This window comes from Ailuropoda melanoleuca, chromosome 1 (assembly GCF_002007445.2).
Source record: "Ailuropoda melanoleuca isolate Jingjing chromosome 1, ASM200744v2, whole genome shotgun sequence".
NCBI classification, from domain to species: Eukaryota; Metazoa; Chordata; class Mammalia; order Carnivora; family Ursidae; genus Ailuropoda; species Ailuropoda melanoleuca.
Genome location: NC_048218.1, coordinates 206,493,151 through 206,515,968, shown reverse-complemented (window position 1 = coordinate 206,515,968; position 22,818 = coordinate 206,493,151). Strand labels below are relative to the sequence as shown.

Genomic DNA, 22,818 nt, shown 5'->3' with positions numbered 1-22,818 from the left:
GCTCCATGCTCAGGGCCCGCGGACGAGGGCCAGGCCCATGGCGAGGGGCGCAGGGCTGGGCCCGGGCCGGGCCGCGGCCGGGGCGCACGGACCTCCGGCCTCTGGGCGCCTGGAGTCGGGCCGAAGGAGTCCCTCAACGCTTCCACCTCGCAGCCGGCAAGCCCAGACCTGGAGAGGCCGGGAGCCGGCCCAGCAAGGAGAGGCGGCAAGCCTGGCCTGGAACACCCTGGAACGGCGGCCGGCGGCAGGGGAGTCAGCCTGCTGGGGCAGCCCCCGGAGCCCTCAGAAAACAGGAAATTCCAGCCCAGGGCTCCTCCTTGGATTGGGGCAAGTAGGTGAGGAGCTGTCATTACCAGCAGGCCAAATAAATAACAGTCCTCGGCACACCACACACTGAGCCCTTTTTGGGAGAGAAGTGGGCCATTTGCTCTTTCTCTAAAGGACCAAACAGGTGCTACACCACAGGGCCGGCATTATGGAAAGCTTACATTAGGAGCCAGGAGGCAAGTCATACGTCCTCTCTGGCCCTCAGTCTCCTTGTCTGTAAAATGCAGGGCGGCGGGGGGGGGGGGGCTTAGTTTTTGGCTGAGACAGTGAGGTTGGGAAACTCCAGAATACAGAGTTGCTGGAAGCTACAGGCAGCTCTTCTGTTAATGGCCGAGTTGATCTTCTCCCTTGGAGATGATAAAATTGTCTGGATTTGCTGAAGTGTCCCGCCTAAGGGCAGTGGAAGCCAAAAGGTAACCTTCAGTCTTGGACCACACACTTCTGGACGAGTGACTCACTTCTGTGTCCCTGAGTCTCCAGTCCCCTGCTCGCTGGGTCTCACCTCCTGTCCAGAGGGCAGCTGGCCAAGGTGAAGTGTTCGCCCTCGGTTCTGGCTGGAGCCTGATGCTCACTCCCTCCAAGCACGGATGCCTGTTCACGAGTGTGGGGTGCGCTGGATGGACATGCATGAAGTGCAGGGCTCACCCCAGGATGGGGGCAGGAGGCCGGGAACTGCCCTGCTGTGCTTTCCACTGCATTTTAAACACCAGTCCTCTTCCAAGGCCCTGGTGATGAGCTAGTTTACCGGAATCCATAAGACCATGGGCAGACTGAGAAACCAGTTTAGGTAGTGGCAAGGATGGGGGGGCTGCATGTGCTTTAAAGAGATACTACTCCCCAATTTCCTCCACCCCCAGTACAACCCAACTCCCAATATCCCTCTCAGCCTCAGAATTCCATGCTTCTGGGTGGAAGCAAAGTACAAGATAAAAGTGGCACATTCCTGAGGGGGCTGGGGTGGGGGAATGCCTGAGGAAGGCAGGGCCTCTCCATCCTAGGTGCTCCTAGAGCCCCAGAGCTGGAAACTCTCAAGTCCCGGGCTGGATCTCCCAGGGCTGGAGAGCCCTGGGGGTGGTTTCATATTTTCCCGGGACTACTTATTAACAGTGATGAGGCCGGCTTCTCCCTCTCCAGGATGCGTATTCCCCACGTAATAGACGGTTCCACAGAAGGGCCTTTCCCAGGATCCTTCAGGCGTGGGGACAAGAACACAGCCCTGGAGTCCTGCCTTGGTTCCTCACATCGAAGTCTCCCACACTCCATGTCCCTATCTGCACATCTGTCTGTCTGCCCTCTCTCCCACAGACTCAGAGGGAATTACCCCTCCCCAGAAGAACAGGCCTGCTCAGTACAAGCCAACGAAACTGTGAGCACGGGACAGCAGCTCTGTCCCTGGAGAGGGAGAGGGACAAGGTGCCCAGCTGCTCCAGAACATCACTGGCTGTCTCAGCAGGAGAGGAACAGGAGGGCCCATGAGGGGCAGAGGCCCCAGACACACATGCCTGCTGTGGGAAGGCAGGCAGCAGGGCCTCATCCCCGAGGTAAAAGAACGTCTTCCGTTCTTGGAAGACGCACCAGCTCCTGCTGGCTCCGCCCTGCACCTGCAGAATCTAGTCCAGGCAAAATGCTCAGCCCGGGTCAGGTCCCAAACCGGCAACAGCTTCCGCTCCCTCCCCTGGCTGCCTCCTTCCTCCCGCTCCTTCCCAGAAGTCCTTCCTGACCCAGAGCAGTTAGACACATAGATATCCCCGGGCCAGCGGGCCGCTCGAGGACCTCGAGGAGAACAGCGCAGGCACAAATCTCTCTTCCTCACTGGCATCACAAAACGAAGTCTCTGTTCTGCCTGACAAGATTCTGCTCCAAAGAGCTGCGGCAAACACAGCTCCACTCAACATGGCCCCAAAGAAATTAGGACCAAAAAAACTTCACGCTGGGATCGTGTAAACAGTACAGAAATTCCACGAGGCTAGCCCTCAGGTGAGTTCTCAGTCTCCTAGGTCCTCCAAAACACCGAGCTAGCTCCGCTGCTGATGGATGAGAGACTCTGTGGCAATTTCTGGGGGAATTAAAGATACAGTTTCTCTCGATGCCCTGCCATATGCACTCTGGGGGAGAATGGAGACACGTTTCCCTGGAAGCAGAGAGAACAGAAAATGACCTGGGAAATCAGAAAAAGCTGGAGCCAATTCTGGAGGTATCCACAGCTGGGTGGCTGGGCCCGCCACGGGGACCGGCCTGGGCCTGGGGGTGGCAGGGGGACACGACTAACCCCAGCTAGCTGGGCGGGGCGGGGGGGCGCGGAAGAAGGAAAGACTGCTGTGAGTGTGGTGTGGGAGGCCCTGCACAGAAACCAAACACTGTTTGTGAGGAAAGGGTGTCCTCCAGCCCCAGAACCCCACATGACCTCGAACCTAGTCTCAGCTCAAATATTTGCAAGGGTGACCCACTGATAAGTGCTAAGGTGTGCCTGGCTGGGGCCACACACGCAGCTCAGAGCCTGTGGGCGTCCTTCCCAGCGACAGGAAGGGAAGCCAAAGGGCGCACCTGGTGGCTCAAGGGAGAGACTTGGGCTCCTTCCTGCGGCCCCAGGGGTCCCAGAGCCACACCGGGCCTCCCACGGCCGCCGGGCTCCTCATGCCCACAAGGTGGCAGCAAAACATCTTCCTGCGGCCAGGGTGCCTCCGAGAGGGGAGGGGAAGGAGGCGGAGAGCAAGGCGGGAGCAAGGTGGCAGGAAGGCGGCGGGAGGAGGGCAGCCCATGCCTGCAGAGCCTGAGTCCCGGAGAGCCTAAGTCCAGGCAGGCAGCCGGGGCCACACCCAGGGCAGCCTAAGGCGGGGTGGCCTCCAGCAAGCTCCAAGCACTCTGTGCAGGCCTCCGGGTGGAGGACTGGGGAGTCCACAGAGAGGAGAGGGACACTCTAGGCTGCCACCCCCCTGACCTCCGCCTCCCCCCAGCTCGCCCCGTCTCATTGTAATGGGGGACAAGGGCCTCTTCCCAAGTGTCTGGAGACAACAGCAGCGGCGATGTCACTATGCACACAGAACGCTCCTCGCTCTCAGGTGTTTCTCTGGCGTGTCTACTGCTCCCCTGCTAGAACCCGGCCCGCACGCCCATAACAGGGACGTGCCCCGGTTCTATGAACAAATGCATGCATGCCCGCTGAGCGTGATCTGTAAGCCCAGGCCTCCGTTCTTCCTGCGGGGAGGGAGGCAGACGCAGGAGATGGTCCTGGGCTGGGACAGTCTGCCAAGGAGATAAATCACAGGCACAGTCATCTTGCAAAGACCCCTCAATCAAGAGGCATGGGGTGCTCTGAAGTTTAAAGAACTGGGTTCAAATTCAGCCTCTGGCACCTACTAGCTATGTGGCCGTCTATAGCCACTTTAACCTCACTGGGTCTTGGGGTTTAGTCTGTAAACCAGAAATGACCCCACCTTGCCCCTGAAATTGCTATGAAGACCAGCGCTGAGACTGGAGGGCCCAACACGGCGCTTGGCACAAAGCGGAGGATCAGAAGGAGCCGTTATTGGGGGAGAGAGAGGGGAGAGAGTCCTGTGGGACGCAGGAACGACTGAAACTCACTTTCTTCAAGGCAGAAACCTAGTGGGACGTGCCAGCAGTTAAGCATCAGCTGGGACCAGGCCATGCCGGGCCGCATCTCTCCACAAGACCGTGGAGGCAGACCTCAGACATCCCTGGGACCCTTCCGGATCACATCTTTGAAAATCTGCTGAAAGCTATTCCAGGCTCAGTTGTGCCCACCACCATTCATATTTTGAAGTCTTAACCCTCCATCCTTTAGAACGTGACCTTATTTGGAAATAGGGCGGTTGCAAATGTCGCTGGCTGAGATGAGGTCATGACAGAATAGGGTGGGCCCCTACTCCCCTATGACGGCTGTCCTTACAAAAAGGGGCAATCTGGACAGAAAGACAGTAATGGAGAGGGAAGACAACGTAGAGAGCTACAGAGGGAAGACAGCAGTCCACAAGCTGAGGAGAGAGGCCTTCACAGGAAACGTGGCCCAGCCTGCCCACTCCTGCATTTCCGACTTGTGACCTCCACATCAGGACAGAATGAGCGTGCGGCACCCAAAGGCAGGAAGCGCAAGGGGGTGGGCTCCAGGGGTCCAGGGTTAGGAATTCCGCCCCCCGCCTCCCAAGGTCGGGGTACTGGAGACCTCCCCAGTGGCTGCGTTCCCACCCTCCCCATGGAGAAGCTGAGAGGACCAAAGGGGCAAGTGGGGGTGAAGGGCAAAGGGAGGAAACCAAGACCACCCCCTCTGCTGGGCAGCTACCCAACCTGGAAACAGCCTTCTAGCACCAACCTAGCCACTCGATAGTAGTTTCCTCGATTTTCTTTCTGTCCACATGCTCTGTGCTAGGCTCAGGACTTCCGCACATCCTCCTGACCTCCCATACCAGCGTCCTGACCTTGTTCTCCCTGGCCACATCCTAAAACCCAAAGAGGGACCCGGACAGACACTGCTCCCTGCTCATACCGAGAGCTAGGACCATGGGCCTGGCACGCTGCGCTCTCCCAAGGGAAGTCTGGGGCTTGTCACCGGCATCCGCACTCCGCGGATCCTGCAGGGCTTCAGGGCAGGGGCACTTACCAGCTGCCTTGACCCGGACAGGGATTCCAGACTCGCAATGCACCACCGTGCACGCTCCATCATGGCTCCTTGCCTTTTTGACACATATCCTGCATTTCATCTGTCTTTAAAAGTGTTCTCCTCCTTCAAAACTGAACCAAGGTCCAGCATAAGTCTCATGAGCTAAAAGTCTGCGTCTTCCAGTCCCATGGCTCCCCAAAGGCATTCAGTTCATGAGATCTTCATTCCTGAGGAGCAGTAAGGCCAACTGTCTGCTTTCACCTTATTTTTACAAAAGAGATATCTTAATAAGGAAAGATTCCAGGGGCGCCAGGGTGGTGCTATTAACCGACTCTTGGTTTTGGCTCAGGTCATGATCTCGGGGCTGTGGAACCGAGTCCCCGTGGGGCTCTGTGCACAGCGGGGAGTCTGCCTGAAGAGTCTTTCCCTCTGCCCCTCCCCCCCACTCTCACACTCTCTCTCATAAATAAGTCCTTAAAAATAAATAAAAGGGAAGATTCCATAAAGTACAATAATTGCGCTAATTCTGCTCCAAGAGGGAGAAGCTATGAAAAGCAAAGCGCCGCCAGGTGGCTGAGAGCTCGGGTTCACAGGTGCGAGCGCAGGGCCCCAGGCAAAGGGGGCTGCTGTGCACGCTAAAGGAGAAAGGAAAAAAAAAAAAAAAAAACTTGGGTAGTTTGAGAGCCCAGTGAACAGAAGTTTAAAAGTGTCTGAATTCCCCTTACAGATTTTGAAAGTGGAGCCAGTACCTTCCTCAGGGGGTGGGGCCCGCCCTGAGGCCCAGGCTCTGCCCCATTCCCAAGGCTGCACCTGCCCACTGCCCGGGGCTGGGGCTCGGGGTCCCGCGAGGGCTCCGCAGAAGGAAGCGGAAGGCGTCTCTGGCAGGGCCTGGACGTGGAGGCCGCCTCCCTCTACCCCCGCCAGCGCAGCGGTGCGGTCAGAACACTCAGCTCGTGCCTGCTGCCATCACGAAGCCCTGGGGGGCTCCCACGCCTTGCAGCCCCCCTCAGCATCCCCAGCTCATCTTGTCTCTGCTGTAGAAGCTAATATCTAACCTGCTCTCACTTTACGGCGGCCTGGGCTCCTGGGCACACACGGGCCAGCCCTGAGGACAGCAGAGCCACCTTTGCTGCCCTATACACGCAAGGCAGCAGCCACATGGGACACGGCCGGTCACCTGGTAGTGAGAGCCACTTAACACAATCAGCCACACTGAGCACATGACACGCAGTGACCCATTTATCTCTGACGACAGGCAGAAAGGTAGGTCATTGCCCCCAATGTACAGATGCGAAAGCTAAGGCACAGACGCCAGTCAGCCTAAGGTCAGCAGCTCGTAAGGGGCTGCAGCTGGCATTCGGACCCAGGCTGTCTGGCTGGCCCTGAGCCCCTGGACGTCCCTGGCCCCGCAAGATCTCTGTGGAAACAGGGTCGACCTGGGCCCAGAGCTCGTCCTGCAGGGAGCCTGTGTCTGTCTTCCTGTCTGGGTACGCACATCAGCGAGGACCAGAGAAGACCCTTCCTAGCAAGGGCCCTCCTTCCCAAAAATGACCACCACCACCACCCACCCTCCACCTTCCTCCTTGTCTACCTTCCAAACAAACTCCTGGCCCAGTCCTACTCAGTAGGAGAGATGGATCCAGGTTCTGCAGCTGCCTGTCCAGGGATGTCTATGTATATGTGACACTTAGGAAGGAGAAAGCCACCTCACATGATTACTTCTGATAGACAAAAAGGGGACTCTCTGGGGCTGCTGAGCCCTTGGCACGCCTCACTTTGATGCCATGTAGACAGAACCACAAAGAGGCCGGGCCTGCCGGTCACGGAGTGGGGGAGTCAGTCAGAACCCCCTCCTGAATTGAAGGTGCGTCCCTTCCCTGGGGACCACAAGCTTTCTGGGCCCTGCAGGGTCTCCGCTGCCCAGTTTCTGCCCACACCCAGTGGCGGTGCCCAAGCAGTGTGCCAGCCCACACGCGGAAGGGACATGGGGCCCCTCGGTGTACCCTCCTTTCACCCCTCGGTGCCCAAAGGCCCTGCTTACCCATGCTCCCTGCTCCCCCTGGAGCCTGAGACCTCAGCTATCCAAGCCCTCCACCCCCACCGCCAGCTGAGCACAACAATGCGGGGCTGGGCAGCCAGGGGAAGCCCACCAGCTGTGGAAGTCTGTGTGGGGCAGGGGGTGAACGAGGAGAGGGTGTAGCCCGAAGCAATAGGTCACAAGGCATGTTGGATTTAAAGGACAGGGGAGGGGCACCTGGGTGGCTCAGCTGGTGAAGCGGCTGCTTTGGGCTCCATTCATGACCCCAGGGTGCTGGGATCGAGTCCTACATCGGGCTCCCTGCTCAACAGGGAGTCTGCTTCTCCCTCTCCCTCTGTGCGCTTGCTCTTTATCTGTCTCTAATAAAAAAAAATCTTAAAAAAAAAAATAAAGGACAGGAGAGAGAAGAGTGATAAGTCCAACTACATAAACACAAAAAATCCAGAACAATAAAAAATGGTAAGAACCCTAAGAAAAATAGAATTAAAGGGAAATCGACACCTGAGGGGGAGGAAGGTGGCTAGGTCAATGGGTTAATATCACAAATGTTGCTTCAAAGAAAACAAACATAAAAACAAACTCACTCCAGGTGAGTAAAGAAAATACAAATGGCCAATACAAGTGGAAACCACTCATTTTCATGTGATACTCGAATAAACAGAAATCAAGAATGAAATGCTACCGCTCTCTATCCAAAGCCCTGCCCGTGGCCCGGGGTGTGAGGCGGTCCCGGTGTGAGCGTGTGAGGCATGGTGGGGAGGAGGGGCTTGGCCCCCAGAATCCGTGCCACCGTGGGGACCATCTGACACGGAGGGAAGGACAGAGGCCCAAAGATGTGAACGCTTCCAAACAAGTGAGAGCACACGAAACACCCAACAACATGGGAGTGAGGCAGGCAGCGACCACGGCTCCAGAAGATGGAACGTCGCACGACCGTTTAAGACGTGTGCAAAGCCTTTCTCCTCGCACAGGTGGTGGCTGCACCTATGGTCTTTTTTTTTTTTTTTTTTTTTTAAAAAAGAGGGAAGGCCCTGGGGGGGGGGAGAGGGAGAGAGAAAGAGTATTAAGCAGGCTCCATGCCCAGCACAGAGCCTGATGCAGGGCTCGATCTCATGATCCTGATATCATGACCTGAGCCAAAATCAAGGGTTGGATGCTTAACTGACTGAGCCACTCAGGCACCCCCCCCTTNTAGGACCAGTACATGAAATAAATGTACACTTTCCATCTTTTTAAAATTTTACTTTGGGGTATAAAACCACTTTCACAACACACTCAGGAAACTGCTTTTGGCCCCCTGGCACTTCCCTACGGATAGAAATTTCCAGAATGAGTGTCCAGTCCCCACCTTAACAGGGGCCGGCCTCTAGCACTGCACCAAAATGCACCAGGCGCTCCGCTCCCCAGATGCTCACGTCCGCGCCCCACCCGCGGCCGCGGCCCTCACTCACCCTGACTGACTAGCTTCACCATACTTCACAGGGCCTCCAATCCACCTCATCCCAGCATTCCCTGACTCGAGGGCATTCTGGTGGCTTCCTTTTTTTTTTTTTAAACCACCGCAAGCTGCTTCTTTGCATGGCAAAAAAAAATTGAACAGCTGGGTTCAAAGACGGACAAATTTTTCGTGGTAATGGATAGCGTCTAAGGGCTTCTCCTTCATGGGCCCCATCTCCCGGCAGCCCAGCGGGGTGGGCCAACACCAGCCCTTGAACCAGCATCGAGAGTTGTGTGTCTGCCTCCTGCTATTGGACAGGGAAGCCCAGGACCTTGCTCTTCTGATCTGGGTCCCCAGTCACTTGTGAGGTTAAGCATCTTTTCAGGACCACCACCAACGTGCATTTCCTCTTCTCCAAACTGTCTTTCTGGTCCTCTGCTCTGCCCGTTTGCCTTTGGACTTCAAAAAACCTTCTTCACAGTTTGCAGGAACTAGACCACAGGCATCTTAAGCATTTAACTAGCATATGTACACGGCAAGCAAATTCTCCTACTCTATTCCACAGAAATGTCATTAAATCTGTTCGTTTTGTAATTGATTATATTAGAACATCTGAACAACAACAACAAAAATCCGTGAGACAAGAGCGAGGATACAAAAGGGTGGGCTGGGCGGAAGCGCTTCCCGCTGGAAGAACACCAGCCAGGACTCACAGAAGGAACCTGCACCTGAGAAGATGAGCACGTGGCCCCCCCATTACACCCTTCGCACACACAGGGAGCTCGGGGGTCCCTGGCTGCAGCTGACCTCCGTGGTGCCCAGGGCCCAGCCCACAGATCACTTAGCAACCACCAATGGGAGGAATCGGACCTTCCAGACCATTAGCTCCTTAAGATCACTAACAGCAGGGCCAGATGTGACACAACAGGGGGTAATCCTGTCAAAAGGGTTTAAACTGGATATCATCAACCGTCTCCACCTCACTCCCGGTCCTGAGCAGCTCAGGGGACACAGGGAGAACATCAAGACACCCAGACAGCAACAGCATCCAAACCCGGGGCATGGACCTTCTCCAAACCTGGCCCGGCCTCATCCCGTCCTGATTTGGAAAGACCAAGAGGGCATATAAGGTACTGGGGGGAAACTGAGGAAATCTGGTTACGGGTGAGCTGTGAAATGACGTCAGAGGATTCCTGTCAAATCTCTCCAGCGTGACACTGGTATTCCATTTCGCGCAAGAATGTGCCCGCGCTGGGAGATGCCAGCTCAAGGGCCTTCAGAGAAGTGCCGAGCTGTCTGCAGCTGCTGGCCGCGCCCACCACCCACAGAATGTGAGGTGCGGAGTGGGGAGGAAGGGGTGGTGGTGGTTTTTCCAAAATAAAAAGCTGGGGAGAGGGGCGCCTGGGTGGCACGGCGGTTAAGCGTCTGCCTTCAGCTCAGGGCGTGATCCCGGCGTTATGGGATCGAGCCCCATATCAGGCTCCTCCGCTATGAGCCTGCTTTCCTCTCCCACTCCCCCTGCTTGTGTTCCCTCTCTCGCTGGCTGTCTCTATCTCTGTCTCTGTAGCATAAATAAATAAAATCTTAAAAAAAAATTTAAAAAAAAAAATTAAAAAAAAAAAAAAAGCTGGGGAGAGAATCTGGCCCATCTCCTCTATAAATTCTGGGTTTCCTATCTGGCTTAAAGAGACCCTTCATATCCCCAGAAGAGACAATATTCTTTGAATTTTCTCCTGTATTTCATTTTATTTTTTTTAAAGATTTTTATTTACTTATTTAAGAAAATGAGCAAGCGAGAAAAAGAGCGCACACAAGCAGGAGGAGGGGCAGAGGGAGAGGGAGAAGCAGACTCCCCAGTGAGCAGGCAGCCTGACAACGACACGGGGCTCGATCCCAGGACCCTGAGATCATGACCTGAGCCCAAGGAGACGCTTCAGTGAGCCACCCAGGCGCCCCTTCTGCTGTACTTTAAAAGGCGCATCTGTTTCTGGCGCAGCAGCGCCTGCGGGCCCAGAGCACAGGCTCTGAGACCAGCCTTCCCACGCCCGGTCCTGCCTCTGCGGCCCTGAGCACATCCCTTTCCATCTCTGTCCCCATCTGCAGCACGGGGGTAACTCTCGCCCTGCAGGGATGTCCAGCGAAGGAGGAGGAGGCACGCGGGGTGGCGGCAGGCAGGTAAGGAGCACCTGCGAGAAGTGAATCTGGTTCTTACCGCTTTTTCTGAGATCCCAGATCTGATCCCGCCACCCTTCGCTTAGAACCCCGCCTCTCCCGGCGCCACTGCAAGAGCTGTCAATCTTGCGACATTTGCAGCACAAACACAAAGTGCTACCGTGTGGGGTGGCACATTTGAATAGTTTAAAAACACACTACGCCAGCAATTTTCATAATAAAATCAGTATTCCAGTAAAACAGTGTCTCGCAGTGCCGATCAAAGCAGCCGGGCTGCCGTGGCACCCACTCGGCCGTCCCGCCCCACCGGCTCACCGGGCAGGAGCCGCTGGCCGCCCGAGGCACGCACGCTCTTCTCAGACACCATGTTGATTTTTCTTTGGTGCCGACGAGCATCCGAGGCTCCGGAGATGAAGGAAGGCCTCTCCCTCAGGGCCTCAGCCACGGTCACCCTGTTGAGCCACCCGCAGCAAGGGTCACACAGGGTGGGCCAGCCCAGGCTACCTCTCAGCCAGTAACTGGCTCCTCGGCCACCCCCTCCCCCCCCCCGCTCCCGGGGGCCTGATGGAGGGAGGGCCACTCCCATGCTTCCCAGGGAGGCTTCCTCACTGCACAGGGAATGGCTTTTAAGACCCGAGCCAGCTGACCTGTCAGAAGCATACACCGAAAGGCAGGACACCCGTGTTTTCAATGATCTCCCAGCTCCGACCCAGCTCGGACCCCTCAGGGAGGAATGTGAATTCCGAGAGGGAGGACAGAGAACTGGACCCACCTCCAACCTCCTGCCATCACTCCACGCACGTCCACAGCCCGGGTGAGAGGCAGCCAAGAGCCCGCCTTGCAAAGACTCCCAGGGGAGGCCCCTCCCCACTCTCCCACCAGCGAGAAGACACAAGGCCCCACGACGACACCTGGCCCCCACCCTACGTGGCCTCCCAACTTCTGGCCCTGTTCCCGGGGGCTGTCAGAGGGCTGATGGCCTGCAGCTCCACCTGCCCCCTGCTCCTCCGGCCAGCAGGGCCCACCAGGCTGGGGAGGGCCCCTCGGGCAGCACCATGACCCCGGAGCAGGACAGAGCACGGCGATACAGGCAGGAGGCTCCTTGAAGGACCTCCCATGCTCAACAGGGCTCCCGGGCTGGGTACAGAGCAGAGAGGCCTCCTGGTTGTTGGTCAAGCATTCTCTGCCAGGCCAGGAGGCCCACCCAAGGCTGGCTCAGGGGTCTGTGTCCACAGGGGAAGCACTGAGTGAAGCAGATACCAGCTCATGACAAATGCCTGCTGGGGGTAAGAACACCAACTGCTCTAGGCCCAGTGAGGGACAAAACTGGAAAGGTGGGCCTTGGAGCTGGACAGACTGGGTTTAGAGCCCTCCCTGCTCAGTGTGTGTCTGATAGAGTCTCTCCTCAAGGGCAGTAACACCCCCCTGGAGGGGCCCCTGTGCCGCTCAGGGCCCACTGAGTCCGCAGGTGGACTGGGGCCCAGGAAATGACAAGAGAACCGTTTAACATAGGTTCAGGACAGGGTCTCCATCCCAACAGTGCCAGGGCTGGGGAGAACGAGAGATCGACAAGATGATGGTTTCTGTCTTCTCAGGCTGGCCGAGGGGGCTCTGAGAAGTCCCATGGAAGACATCACAAGGGACTGCCCAGCCTACCCCGCCTGCAGGTTCCCTGGACAAAGAATCCGGGTCCTTCTTGTCACTTAGAAGAGGAGGGAGGTTAAAGGAGCCTAGCGTTTTATTGCCGCAATACCATGGGATATGGCTTCCTGGGTGTGGTCCATGATAACCTCACCTCTGAGCAGGCAGGGCGAGGAAAGCCTCCTTACTGCGCTGTGGGGAGCTAGGCTGACAGCAAGGGAGCCAGCCTAGAGCTGCAGGCTGGGGGGCTTTATTCTGTGTTGCATGTCTCCCAGGAATATGCATACATTTACAATCTCTCCGCTACGATATAAATATATATCCCGCTATTTTATATATACATACAACCCAGCATAAATCAAGGGCAAAACATAAACCGCAAAACCCTACAGAAACAGCTCCCCCCCAAACGCCAGGACGGGGTGAAGAGCATATTGTGACATTTGCTGGTTACACGCAGCAGTATCTTGGCACCACTGTCACAGGTCACGGCCGAAGGCAAGGTGACCAGCAGGATCCATCGCCCAGCCCACCTCCTCTTGTGCAGTGGAAGGAGGTCACCATGATGCATGCACTCCTGACATGCACTCCCGACTGGGCCCTGCTGCTAACCAGTGACCTTGAACCCGCCTGTCCTGCAGAGCCCGAGGGCTGGGCTCGCCCTTCTCCAACTGTGCAAGGTGGCCCAGGCCACGCAGTCAGCACCCTCTCCTCCGACCGTGTGCACTTCCCAAGCCAGCACTCCGTGGGACCTCGTGGCAAGCTGACATGCAGAAAGCCAGCTAGTCCACATGAGCCCCGTCCACCGACAGCTCACCGGCCTGCACACCCACTCCTGGGTCGGGCCACCAGCACTCGAGACCACGCGGGCCCATCCCGCAGCAGAGGGGAGGAGCCGTGAGAACAGCCATGCCTTTGCCTGCCCGCCTTTCTTCCCTCACCCGAATTCAGGATCACCCTCCAGGCCGGCAACGGGGAGGCCCAGGGCTCAGAGGTCAGCGGCAGCTGCGGGGCATGCAGGGGCCGCGCAAGGACACCTGAGCTACGCGGAGCCTGTGGCCAACCCGCCAGTAACGAGGTGCCACCTGCGAGGGGCCCACGACACATGCATTCATCTCGTAAGAACGGGCCCTGGGCTCACACCCCACCTCCCACGCTGGGGCAGAACCGCATGAATGCGGCTCCCAAGTGTGGAGCGTGAGTACCCCATGACAGGAACCGGTTCTGCAGGGGTGCCCTCACCACAGCGGTGGTCTTCAGGCTTTCAAAAAACACGCGGTGACAAAAAGCGACTGCAGACTCAGTCAACTTCTCAATGGATCTGTTTGCAATCAATCACCAGAGACTCAGCAGGCGCTCGGAAAGCACAGGCCTGTTGGCTGGCTGATCGAAAACAGCAGGACCTACAGGAAACGCACATTATTATTATTATTATTTTTTAAGATTTCTATTTAATTTGAGAGAGAGCAAGAGAGAGGGAGAAGCAGATTCCCCGCTGACAAGGAAGTCCAACACGGGGCTCGATCCCAGGACCCCAGAATCCTGACCTGAGCCAGAGGCAGACACTTAACCGACTGAGCCCCTCAGGCACCCAGGGGATGTTATTATTAATGCAATACTTTAGAAAGCTAAATCAAAAAGGATGCACTTTTGGGTTCACTTTTTACACAAACAAGTATTCTTTGGTTTATTCCAGCCTAAAATTAGAGCTGCTTTTCCACTGCCACGGCCACGGGCCCTGCGTGGCTACTGAGCGCTCAAGATTCAGAGTGTCCCAGGGGAGCGGTGCTGAGGGCGGAGCTTGAAGACGGGGTGAGAAAAGAGTATAAAAAGCCCATTAATAACTTCTCATATTGACTGCATGTGGAGATAACATTTCAGACACACGGGGTCAAATAAGATACAATACTAAAATTCGCTTCACCTTTTTTGTTTTTTTAACCTTTCTTAATACGGCTCCTTGAAAATTTAAATGGACACGTGGGACTCACCTACATAACTAAACAGCGCTGGATAGAGTCAACAAGCAATCAAATAAAGGCAATGCTGGGTGCCCATGGGACACACTCCCGTGACAAGCTGTGGTCCAGGACCTGGGTCCATCTGCTGAACCTCACATCCTGAGGTGGTTCCCCATGCCGGGGCCCACCAGGCTATACCAGTTCACTCCAAACTCTGCCACTGCAGATTCTAAGCGCCCCCGGAGGAGCCATGGGGCGCGGACACGGCACCCTCAGTCCCCACTCCCACCCTGCAAAGGCAGCAGCCAGCACCTAGTGTATGAATGATGGAACAGGACCCAGCACAAGACGAGCACTTCCGAGGGAACAGTAATGGTCTGAAAGTTCTGCAAACATTTGCCAACTTCATTCTCACACCTGCACGATGAAATGGGTGCTTGTTAACCTCATTTTAGCAACAAGGAAGCCAAGACGCAGGGAGATGAAGGGACCCACCAAAGGTCACACAGCTACCAACTGGTAAGTCTGGGATTCAGATCTAGGCAGTGTGGCCCCAGAACCAGGTTCATAACCATTACCCCCGGTAGATGAGGAAGGACACCCAGCATTTAGTTGACCACATCACCAATGTAAAGCAGCCTAAAATAGTCCATATTCCATCACCAAGCAGAGGAGCACTTGGGAGCAACTAAGAGGCACCAAATCTTCACAGCTCTTCACACCAAAGGCTCTAGGGCCTTCATGTAGAGGCTGATTAACCCCAAATCCTCACGGCAGAGAGGTCTGTCGGCCCCTCCCTGGGAGAAAGCAGGCAGCAGAGCGAGCAGGGCGAGCCCTGCGGGGGTCCAGATCTCCCAGCCTCGCCCGCCCCACCACGCACACAGACACACCGCTGGAGAGGTCGGGATTGGGCTCGAATCCTGCTCTACGAGCTTGGGCTCTGGGTTTGCAAGCCATCAAAACATCAAATTAAAAGGCAAAAGAGAAAGTGCTGTAGGCGGGCACACCAACGGTGGCCAGGAGGGGTGCCCACAGACAAGAAAGAGAAAGAAAATCACCCACTATAAACAGGCACAAAAACAGAGCAGGCATAGCCCTCCAAAACCACGTGGTGTGGGTCGCTCTTCTCAGCGCCCAGAGGACAACCCGGTCAGCTCAGCCCAGGGTCTGGGGGGCCCGAGCGCCCCCTGACAGCCCGAGGCCATGGCTTCCTGCCAGCAGACAAATGCTCACTTGAGAAAAATCCACATTAAGAGATTAAAACTATCTTACATGCTGTAGGAAAAGAGTAACAAACCAAGAGGAAAATGAATAAAGGACATGAACAGAATTAAACAAAATGCAAATGACCAAAATTGTTCTTTAATGTTGACTCTCACTAGTCATCAAACCGACACAAAATAAAACAACAAGGAAAAGCATCTGATGGTGGTGGTGGTATTGGTTTTAATCTATGAGGTGGGCGGGGGGGGGTAGGGAGGGGAGCAGGCACGGTACCCCTAGAAACGGGAGGGCTTTCCTGGAGGGCAGTGTGGCATGCAGCAAAAGTCCTAAAAACATGCACTCCTGACTGTCTCACCATTTCCTTTTGGGAATTTGTCCCAAGGAAGTGACCAGACAAGTATACAAAGGTCCAAGTGCAAGAAGATGCATGAGAAACCATACTCTCTTTAAAAGGCATCCTACAGCCTTTTATTTTTTTGGTTTTTAAAAAGGTTTTATTTATATATTGGACAGACAGACAAGACTACAGCAGAGGGAGAAGGAGAAGCAGGCTCCCCGCTGAACAGGGAACCCGACGCAGGAATCGATCCCAGGACCCTGGGATCATGATCTGAGCTGAAGGCAGACGCTTAACCAACTGAGCCACCCAGGCACCCATGCAGCCTTTTAAAATAGTGGCGAGCATTCCCTGTGTGCTCGCTCGGTGCCAGGCCCCACCGTGAGCACCTCACACACACGACCCCGGCAAGCCTTACGTGGTGCCACTCTGCGGGGAGGTTTTGTTATTTTCCCCTGCCTCAGGCTCAGCCCAAGGCGCACCCCGCAGACAGGCTGGACCCTGGACCGGAGGCCACAGAGCCAAGACTGAGATGGTCCAAGGACCCGTGTGGGGACTCACGGAGAACTGCATAGATGCAAGAGAATGCAAGTCTCAAAAAAAAAGACAGGTCAAGCAAGGGGTGACCTGCCCGTCGCAGCCTGGCAGGCATGAGAACCCAGGTCTCCCAATTCCCCGGCAGGGAGCTACCAGACGAGCAGAAGAACGCAGGGGCTCCCATTCTCCCAGCAGGGTGTTTTCCACCAAAATCTCACTTTTGTCGAGAAATGCCAATAACATCAAATCAATCACAGTCGTTGATAGCAGATATGCGTAGGGTAGAAAACACCAGGAGGACGTGCATCGGGCAGCCCGTGGCTCCCACCCCTGGGGGGGTAGGGGGAGCACTTCCTTCCCCGTCTGAATTTGTTATAATAAGCGTGCATTACTTTTGCCACTTCCACATAATATTTAAATGTTTAAAATATATATCTACGCTGCTCGGGGAGGGGAGAGACACGTCCCAGAGCCACCATTCGGCTGGCGATTCAAGACATCCAGAAGAAGATTACGGCAGGAAAGAGGAGCCCTAAATTCTCTTTAAGCTGTATTCCAAGTGTCCACAGGTTAAACTGGAGGTCAAAAAGCTTCCCTGAGAGGCACCTTAGGAGGGTTGATGGGGCATCCAGTCTGAGCCACCAAAGCTCATTCATCCATCCGTCCACGTCCACGGGGGAGGCACCAGCCCTCCAGCCGGAAAACCAGTTCCTGCTGCTCCTAGTTGCTCAAGCTAAGTCCCAGGCTTTGCAAAATGGGGATGATACCTGCATGCCTAGAAAGAGACCTGCCACACGTGGCAAAGGCCTCAGAACGATGTTCAGCAGGCAGGCAGAGAATGCTAAGCCGTGGAACTCAGCACCAGCCAATGCCTACATCCCAGAAGCACGTGCTCCAGGCCACCTGCCCTCTCCCACTTCCTTCACCCTAAGGCTCAGCTCCATGTCCCAAAACTACCTTCCCTTTACCCCTTGGCCTGCAAGTCTGCGAGAGGTCAGAAGGAAAGTAATCTGGTTAAACCAATTTCAAGTTACCTGCATATTAAAAAGAGAAGGTAAGCCAAAGGCCCCCGGCTGGGCGTTCAGGTGATGCCAAATAAGGACACAGTTCTCAGGGCCCCCATCTGCCCCTCTCCCCGCCCCCAGGCCTCGGTTCCCCTAAGCCTGCTTTTCAAGAAAGGCATCTTCACTCCCTCCACCCCTAAGGTTCTGAGGCCACGGACTCCCTGACAGCTCATAGGGTAGGCTCACAATGCGAATGCACAGTGTGGACACTAAGGACTTATGGATAGGCTTCCCCTCCCGCCTGCTCTCCCCGTGGCCGCTGTTCCCTCTGCCACTCACCCCCTGCCCCCCTCAAGAGCCTGCTCTCAGCCACACCTGCCCTAACGTTCCTGGTTCACCCTCACAGAGTGGCCCAGCTCCTGCAGGATTCCATGCCATCTTACGGGGTCTCCTGGAACACGGTGAGGTGTAAGTAAATTAATATAGGATAAAGCATGAAAAACTCCCAAACCAGGGTCCTCTGGCCTGTCCCCTCTGGACTCCGTGCCCCAGGCGTGCAGACTGTTCCTTGAACACCACACCATACTTTCTCCATCCCTTGCTGCCTCTGCAAACCTGTTCTCCGGGATCCCCATGCCTGGCATACACATTCAACTAAGATGAAAAGAGGAAAGTCAGTAGTCTGAGCTAGCTGCCACAGGGTGCTTTAGGAGCAAGGACTGTCGTATTTGTAGGGGGTCTTCCACCGGGCAGAGAGCAGAAGCTCACTGGCAGAGGACTGAATTGGGGGGGGGGTGCCATCTCTGCTACCTGAGGTCCCACAGCCTGAGGAGGTGGTCTTTCCATCCCTCTCCCGTGACCTTGAAGAAAGGGGTCTTGAGGAGTCTTCACCAGGCTCTAACCTTTGCCCCGGTTTTCTTAAAATCTGGGCTTTATTCCCACCACTCCCAGCCCTGCCCCCCCGCTCTGGCACCTCCTACAGGCTGATCTGTTCACCTGCATGGTCCAGAGTGCCCGCGTGGCCCCTCCCCGCCTCCTCCCTGCCTTCCACTGTGCTACATGCAACTGGGCCACAAGGGAGGAGCTAAATCAATATATCTGGAACAAATGTGACTTTCCCGGGTCACTAGCACCCACACAGACATCCTCCTTTTCAGAATTCCTAGAGCTCTTTGGTGCAAAGTCCTGCTGAAGCCTCCAGGCCCCCACCAGGCACTCATTCCCGCAACCTGCTAATTACCGGCATGCCTGAGGAAGTGACAAACCCAGATCCCTGGGCCCCCATCTCAAGCTGACTGAATCAGATCGCTGGCAGGAAGCAGCGGAAATGTGTACTTCGGCAGGTCCCCCAGGTGGGTGTAACTAACAGGCTGGCGACCGGCTACCCGGAGGAAGAGGCAGAAGGGCAAAGGAGCCCAGGAGAGAGCGTCCCTGTCTCCAAAATGGCTACGATTGCTCTCCACCTGTCTCACAGCATCCCAGGGCCGCTGCCAGGATCTCATCACCCAGAGGAAGCAAGACGAACTCAAGCCCCAGGCAGGCCTGTGAGGGAGAGTCGCTGCTGAGGGGGCACCCCCTGCCCACAGCTCAGGGGCACCGTCCCTCTCTAGCCTCAGCTTGAACCCACCAGGAAAACCTGCACCTGCCAACTGATCTCAGTCCCAGAGCACTACCAAGCCCCACGTCCTGGTGGTGGGCCAGCAGAGCCTGAGGAAGCCCTCAAAGAGTGAGGTGCCGCTGGAATGCTCAGGGGGACTCCACTGTTTAAAAAAAAATGTTGGAGGGGCGCCTGGGTGGCACAGCGGTTAAACGTCTGCCTTCGGCTCAGGGCGTGATCCCAGCGTTGTGGGATCGAGCCCCACATCAGGCTCCTCTGCTGTGAACCTGCTTCTTCCTCTCCCACTCCCCTTGCTTGTGTTCCCTCTTTCGTTGTCTGTCTCTCTCTCTGTCGAATAAATAAATAAAATCTTTAAAAAAAAAAAATGTTGGAGGAAAACAAAGGGGACAGCAACAAGTCACTCACCAGCTGACCAAGCCCAGTTCCTGCCCAACGAGTAGCCACATGGCACATCCAAGGCCACAGTGTGCTTCCCAGGCCTCGCCGTGGGTCTACAGGGCCCACCCCAGCTCAGACTCCACTGGGGCAGAGCTCCCGGATAACGTCTACTCAGACACCAGCCCGCCTTGCCAGGCCACTTGCTGGGACCCCGAGGCTGCTTCTCCCAGCAGCTCGCCCTGGCGCCTGGCTCACTTGGCCCAGTGTCTGCAGGTTCCACGTGCCCAGGCTGTCCCCCATCTGGCCCAAGGCCCAGTTCCTCTGCAGCCCTCTTTCTAGGACACAGCCAGGAGACCTGAGCAAGTCTCAAGAGCTCCTTTCCTTGCAGACTCCTACCCGAGGCCCCACACAATCCCTCCTTTGTCCAAGCCTCAGTTTCCCCACCACAGAGATGAGACTGGCTCAGAGGCTCTGCCCGCAGTTAAGTCTTTTCTATCCCTCCACCCCACCTCTGGGTTACACTCTTTCATTCCTCAAAACTGCAGGATGGACACCGTTTATCCTTCCTTGGCCTTTGGTGGAAAAGGAACTAACTTCTCAGAAACAATCCATCTCCCCCCAAACCCTGTCCTGAAACAGGGAAGCTGAATGTTCCTGTGGAACAATGGGAAGGGCGGGAGGAAGCCCTGGCCACAGGGTTAGAGGTAACTGAAGGAGGCAGGGAGAAGGCCGGAGGGCAAGGTGCCATCACGTTCCCTCAGTCCCAAACAGATTCTGACTAGTCTCCTAGGTCACCTTCAGAGCTGGGACAAATAAATCCTTCACCTAAGTATTACCGGAGTGAAGCGGAAGCTTATTATACTCCAGGAAAATGTCATCCCTTCCCGCTAAGAGGCTCGGCCCTAGTAAACACAGACCAGCCTCCCCGGCTACGGATGTGTTACGTAACATGAGGACGCAGGTCTGCTGGGCCCTGGCAGGGGGGCTCGGTCAGGCTCACAGGGAGAAGGGGAAAGCCCTGAGAAGCTGCTCCCCTCCCACCCCCAAGAAAGAAGGTGAGGACGCTGCTTTACAAGGCAGCAGCAATATGGTTTGGCGGATGGAGGGCTACTGCAGGAAGGGTACAGGGCAGAAATTGGAGAAGGAGTTTTCTGGGGTTTTTTTTCTGCCTGCCTAGGGCTGGGTGACAAAAGTAGGGAAGCAGGGGTGAGGTGGGTACTAAAGATGGATTCCAGGAGAGAGGCTGGGAGAAAAGGGGGAGCAGGAAGAAAGAGGTGGGAGGCCCTGCCAAGAAAGAGCAGGGAAGCAGGGATCAGGAGAGCTGAGAGCAGATGTGTGAGGGGCAGCTGGGCCTGGTGACAATGAGACATCGGGTCCCAGGATTCACGACGGTGATACCAAGCTTCCAGGCCAAGCAAACAGAACATGAGGTACTTCCAAACCGCAATGGGGAAGTTGGTCACAGGGGAGGGCTCTAAGAGGGGAAATTCTGCCTGTCATGTTGAATTCAAGACAGGATGAAAACTCAACGCATCCCAGGAACCATGGTCTTCCCATCACAGAAGATGCCCAGCTGGCGGACTCCGGAGCTGGGGTGTGTGTTGGGGGAGGGGGGCGGGGCAGTCACAGTTCACGTTAAGGAAGTTGGAGCTGGATGGGAATCCAGCTAATTCCTGCTCCTCCCCACTCGGGGAAGTGCTCGGCAGCCGATGTCTTTCTTCCCTCGGTCCCTTCCGTAGCTATCCCACCAAATCTCTTCACCAAAACAAGCTGGGGGTATCTTAGAGCCTATCCTGGGGGTATCTTAGAGCCTATCGGGAACTTTTACTTCCTGGGAAGGACAGTGAAGCTACAAGGCATGGCCACTCTCCCTGCCCCACCCGCTTCGGATCTAGGAGAAAAATTTGGTCATCTCCTCTCTTTGGGGCCCTAGGCTCACACAAATGCCATCTTCTGGTCCCCAGCCACAACGGTGATTCAGGCCATTTACTCAGATCCATGTTAATGAGTTTTTCCTGTCGCCTAATTAGTTCACAGCGAACTCAGCCTTGAGAGGAAAGAGGTAAGAGAGGACTGGGGAAAGGACAGAGGAAGTCAGACTGGAACGTTCCGAGAACAGAGCAGGACCCCAACTCTAAATGGGGTCCTCTACTCCCAAAATACTGAATGCTCCTTCCCCAACTGGGGGGCCCTCCAAAAGCAGAAAGAGTGTTCAGGTGAGCCCCCAGAGCCTCGCACAAGATGAGAACGTGGCCCTAATTGTGAGACCCAAGAAGTAGACAGGCCCCTGCCCACAACTCCATCTCATCACCAAAAACCCCCTGCATTTCCACTAAAGCTGAACCCACCACCTGCTGGTGGGCGTCCCCCTTCAAACGGAGCGGGAGAGGAGGCAGATGACCCATGGTGAGGCCCATCTGCTCCTTGGCCGCTCAAAGGTCACCGTGCCACCAGGCTTTCTGTGGGTGCGGTGAGCCCCCACCACATCAGGGATCGTGGGATATGTGCCAGCAGCGTGCACCCACTTCCTCTGCCCACCTTGGCAGCCAGAATCCCGGGCCCAAAAGCCTAGAGAAAGGAGCGCTGGGCAGGGCAGCGGCCCGGGGTTCTGGCATTCGACGCCCGGCACCGTGTCCATGGAGGTCAGTCCCCCCCCCCCCCGCGCAGTCTCGCGCCCGCCTCCCGAGCGGTTCCCAGGTGCGCGTGGGACCCGGCGAAGGCGCGGATGTACCGGCCGGCGCCTCCCACGCGGTCGCGCCGCCGGAGCCCAGCGCCAGGCCCGGCCTGCGCCCGCCTGGCAGCGGCAGCGTACGGGGTGTGCGTCGGGAAAGGGCGCCGCGGCGAGCGCCACCCTCCGGGGCCCGCGGGCGCTGGGCCCGGGAAGGCTGCCATCCACTAACGGGAGGCTCGATCCCCCGCCCAGCCGCGGGGCAGGGCCGGGACAACGGCCCCACCTCCCGGCCCGCCGAGGCCCTGGACTGCGCCCACCTTCCCTCGCCATGCCTGGCCAACTCTGGCCCTAGCCCCCCGGACCTCTGCGGCTCTGAGCGCACCTGTCCCGGGAGCGACACCACCCTCGCGCCCTGGAGCACTAAGAGCAGAAAACGTGTCCCCTGGCACGGGACCGGCCCCGAGCCCCAGTGTCCCCGGACGAGACACAGCGAAGCCTGGACGAGCGTTCTGCAGCGCCGGCGATCAGCACACCGCGTGGCTGGGACCTCAGGCGCGCGAGGACCCCCAGACGGAGAGAGCGTGGCCGAGCCGGGCCACCGCGCCCCATCTCCCGCAGACCCCGGCTCCGCTCACCCTCGATGGAGATGACGTGCTCCCGGATCTGGTTCTGCAGCGCCAAGTCCTCGATGCGCTCGATCAGGTCGTAGATGGCGTAGATATTGGGATGCACGGATTCGAAGCGTTGGATCTCGGCCCGGATGGCTGCCGAGTTGGAGAGCGCGAACTGCTGGGGAGGCCCGCCGGCCAGCTGCTGCGAGGGGCCGCCGCCGCCCCCAGCCCCCGGCCCCGCGCCGG

At 56.7% G+C, this 22,818-nt stretch overlaps 1 protein-coding gene across 4 annotated transcripts in view; it reads right to left on the bottom strand.

Annotated features, from left to right (window-relative positions):
• The window catches only part of AGAP3 (ArfGAP with GTPase domain, ankyrin repeat and PH domain 3), a 52,538-nt gene extending 29,820 nt beyond the window's left edge, over nt 1-22,718 (bottom strand). For all 4 annotated transcript variants that reach the window (XM_019795559.2, XM_034639625.1, XM_034639645.1 and 1 more), the window contains exons 1-2: nt 22,597-22,718; nt 4,943-5,169 (exon numbers count right to left, since the gene is read on the bottom strand). In XM_019795559.2, coding sequence (XP_019651118.2) covers nt 4,943-5,042 — 100 coding nt within the window. In that variant the 5' untranslated portion in view covers nt 5,043-5,169; nt 22,597-22,718. The remainder of the gene's footprint in view (nt 1-4,942; nt 5,170-22,596) is intronic.
• Nucleotides 22,719-22,818: the final 100 nt, after the last annotated feature.